At 39.2% G+C, this 2,851-nt stretch overlaps 1 protein-coding gene across 1 annotated transcript; it reads right to left on the bottom strand.

Annotated features, from left to right (window-relative positions):
• Positions 1–447: 447 nt before the first annotated feature.
• On the bottom strand, positions 448–2,629 carry LOC104113839 (F-box/kelch-repeat protein At3g06240-like). The gene is made up of 3 exons (XM_009624142.4): positions 2,122–2,629; positions 1,902–1,951; positions 448–1,728 (listed from the first exon to the last, which is right to left on the bottom strand). Exons 1-3 carry the CDS (start codon positions 2,255–2,257, stop codon positions 646–648), a joined length of 1,269 nt encoding a protein of 422 aa, XP_009622437.1. The 5' UTR covers positions 2,258–2,629; the 3' UTR covers positions 448–645.
• Between the last annotated feature and the right edge of the window lie 222 nt (positions 2,630–2,851).

The raw sequence follows: 2,851 nt of genomic DNA on the forward strand, positions 1-2,851 counted from the left end.
TAATTTTATGGATCTCCTAATTTGTTCTCTGATAATCCAAGCCAATATTTCAGTCACTAATGGAGGCTACTTCTGTAATAAATCTCTTCTCTCTCTCTTCCGGGAGTTATAACCAGCTCGTGCAGAGGTTGTAGTGGGTTTAATATGTCTTAAAGGAATGGGGGATCCGATTAGCTTACGGGTTATGATGTGGCCTAGGTTTCTAAATCCAACAGTCGGGTCTTTGATTAATTGGCGTCCATGTGTCCTGCCGTTAAAATGGAGGCCAAGTTTGAAACTTTGTGGCTAATGGTAAGGTTATATTGGATCCCATAGTATAGCACAGGGAAAATCTAAACAATAATTAATAGTAGAGGGGCACTTTTTACCCTTTTCCGTAAAAGAAAGTACTAATCTACGGCACAACATTGTTCTCGTGCTAAAAATTCATAATTTGCAACAGACACATTCCAAGTGCAAAGTCCGGTCAGCCTTCACTAGTGAACTTGTAAGAATAAGAAGGTTACAATACAACAGCTACAACAGCTACTAAGCCTCAGCCCAAACAAGTTGGGTCATAAATATGAATCATAGTCACTTGAGGAGAGGTGGTAACATGATTTCTAAAGGAAATAAAAAGTGTTTCAATCAAACATTCGCAAAATCCTAAGTAAGTAATTTTGGAGAGATCAAACTTTCTGTAAAAACAAATCCTTGATGATAGATATCATATTGAGGCCATAACCCAAATGGTCCTTTGGATGTAGAAAATCCATTCCCAATCCCAAGACATCGAAAATTTGTCCCGTAGAGTAGCACTTCACCATCCGCAAACCTATATTTCGGTATGCTTGAGTAAAACATACCATCTCGTATAGTATACAATTTAATCCAAGATTCGTTGACACCATAGTCTTTCATAACCCATATCCTAAAAGTGCCTTCCCCCCTCACATCAATACAAGAAGAATAACTGCAAAGCATTCCTCCCAATATTGAAACGCCAGTTTCGACGTACCTATTGCAAGAATGACACATTTGATCCGGCAACGGTATCTCTCCATATACCTCATTTGAAATATTAAATGAAACAATAGAATGATATACTGAAAGCCCGATCCAATGAAATGCCCCATGTACAAATGCCAAAGAGTCCATACCAGAGAACAAATTGTCAATGTTGCGAGGATAATCAATTTTTTGCCAGGATCCACTTTTGAGCGCAAGAACTTGGGTAGAATAAGGCTTATCCACGTCAATCTTAAGAATCTTGAAGCCATCGCTAGTCGAGTCGTATCCCAATCCGTAAATAGAAAGTGAGGGATGTTCTGGTGGAAATTGTGGATTGGGAAGTATTATTGATTCTCCTGTGGAGGGATTCCATAGGAAAAGTTGCTCAACTTCATCGGGAACAAAGACGAGGACAAGAGACAAGCCATTGGAACAACACAACATCTTACAACACCTTGCTCTACAGTTTACAGGGAAATCAAGCTTTTCTACATCAACGGAGGATAAAGAAGAACGATAGAAGCACACGGTACCATCCTTGGGGCATGGTTGGCAAATAAGAAGTTTTTGGGAGTTCTGGTTACTCATGGCATGATTGAGATGCTTCATCTTAAAATAAGGATCGGAGATTAATGCCGCCCAAGATTTTGAAACACATTTGCATTGATGAAGAGGCCGCATGGGTAACCTGATGAGGATTTGTATAATTATTTCTTCATGGAAGTGAATTCCAGTGGCCTAGATAGGACAAAGCAAGTGCTTTAGTAGTTCACAGGTTGAAGACATTAGTCTTTCGGACACACATACACACACACACACATTATTATAAAGAACAAATATTAAAGAAGAATGCTACCCCAACTAGCTAGAGTTCAAAACTCAATTGTAAGTAACAGCCTAAAATTATTTACCTGCTTATCAACAATATCCATCTGCTTTGACTGCTTCACAACTCTCTTACCTGCAAATTAAGTAAACATTGTGATCACCCCCATTCATATAGACGATAAGGGTGCAGTAGAGGCAAAATGAAATCTTTATATATAAAATTGCCTCAAACACCACTCTAGTTCTTGAAAAAAGGAAAAATAAATACACACACACATACAGAGGGCAGAAAGAAACAGGTACCTTTGCGAATTCTTCGATTTGGAGGTCCTGATTTCTTCTTCTTCTGCTGCTGTTGGCATCTGAAAAGATTTGCCTTTTTTGTCATGTTTGAAGCTTCTCCATTGCTTTGATTCAAAAGATTTGCCTTTTTTGCCATATTTGAAGGTTCTATATTTGCTTAGATTTGAATGCTAGGGCTTCTCTTCTTCTCCTATTGCTTTGATTGAAAAGATTCCGTCTTTGTGTCGTCTTTGGAGCCTTCGATTTGGGAAATGCTTACTGCTAGTGATGAAAATGCTCTACTGGAGAAAGGAAAAGCAGCTTAAGATTCTGACCCAGACAGTCTTGGATCTAAAGGATGGGGAGACGAACAGATCTAGACGACAGAAATAAATAAGAGGGAAAGGCTCGAGGAAGGAGACAGACTACGAAAGGGCAGCGGCGGCGGCGGCTAGCGTTTTGAGAGAGAATAAGAGTGAGAGCGAGAGCGAGTGTGTGAGCGGAGAGGAGTAGAAAATGAAAATGGGTTAGAAGGTTAAGGTTATTTTACTTTACTACTTTATAGAAAGGAGAATGGACAGCAGCTTCCGGTCAATGATTTTACAAAAAACCCATATAATTCACTTTATTCTTGTTTTGCCCTAACCTTCAATTTATATCTGTATTTTTGTATAGAGCTCTAGGTTCATAGGTGTCATGAGTCACAAGCAGATTTAGTAGAGTCTTGCGGATCGGTACGGAGACGTCTGTA

Source organism: Nicotiana tomentosiformis, chromosome 8 (genome assembly GCF_000390325.3).
Source record: "Nicotiana tomentosiformis chromosome 8, ASM39032v3, whole genome shotgun sequence".
Classification (NCBI taxonomy): Eukaryota; Viridiplantae; Streptophyta; class Magnoliopsida; order Solanales; family Solanaceae; genus Nicotiana; species Nicotiana tomentosiformis.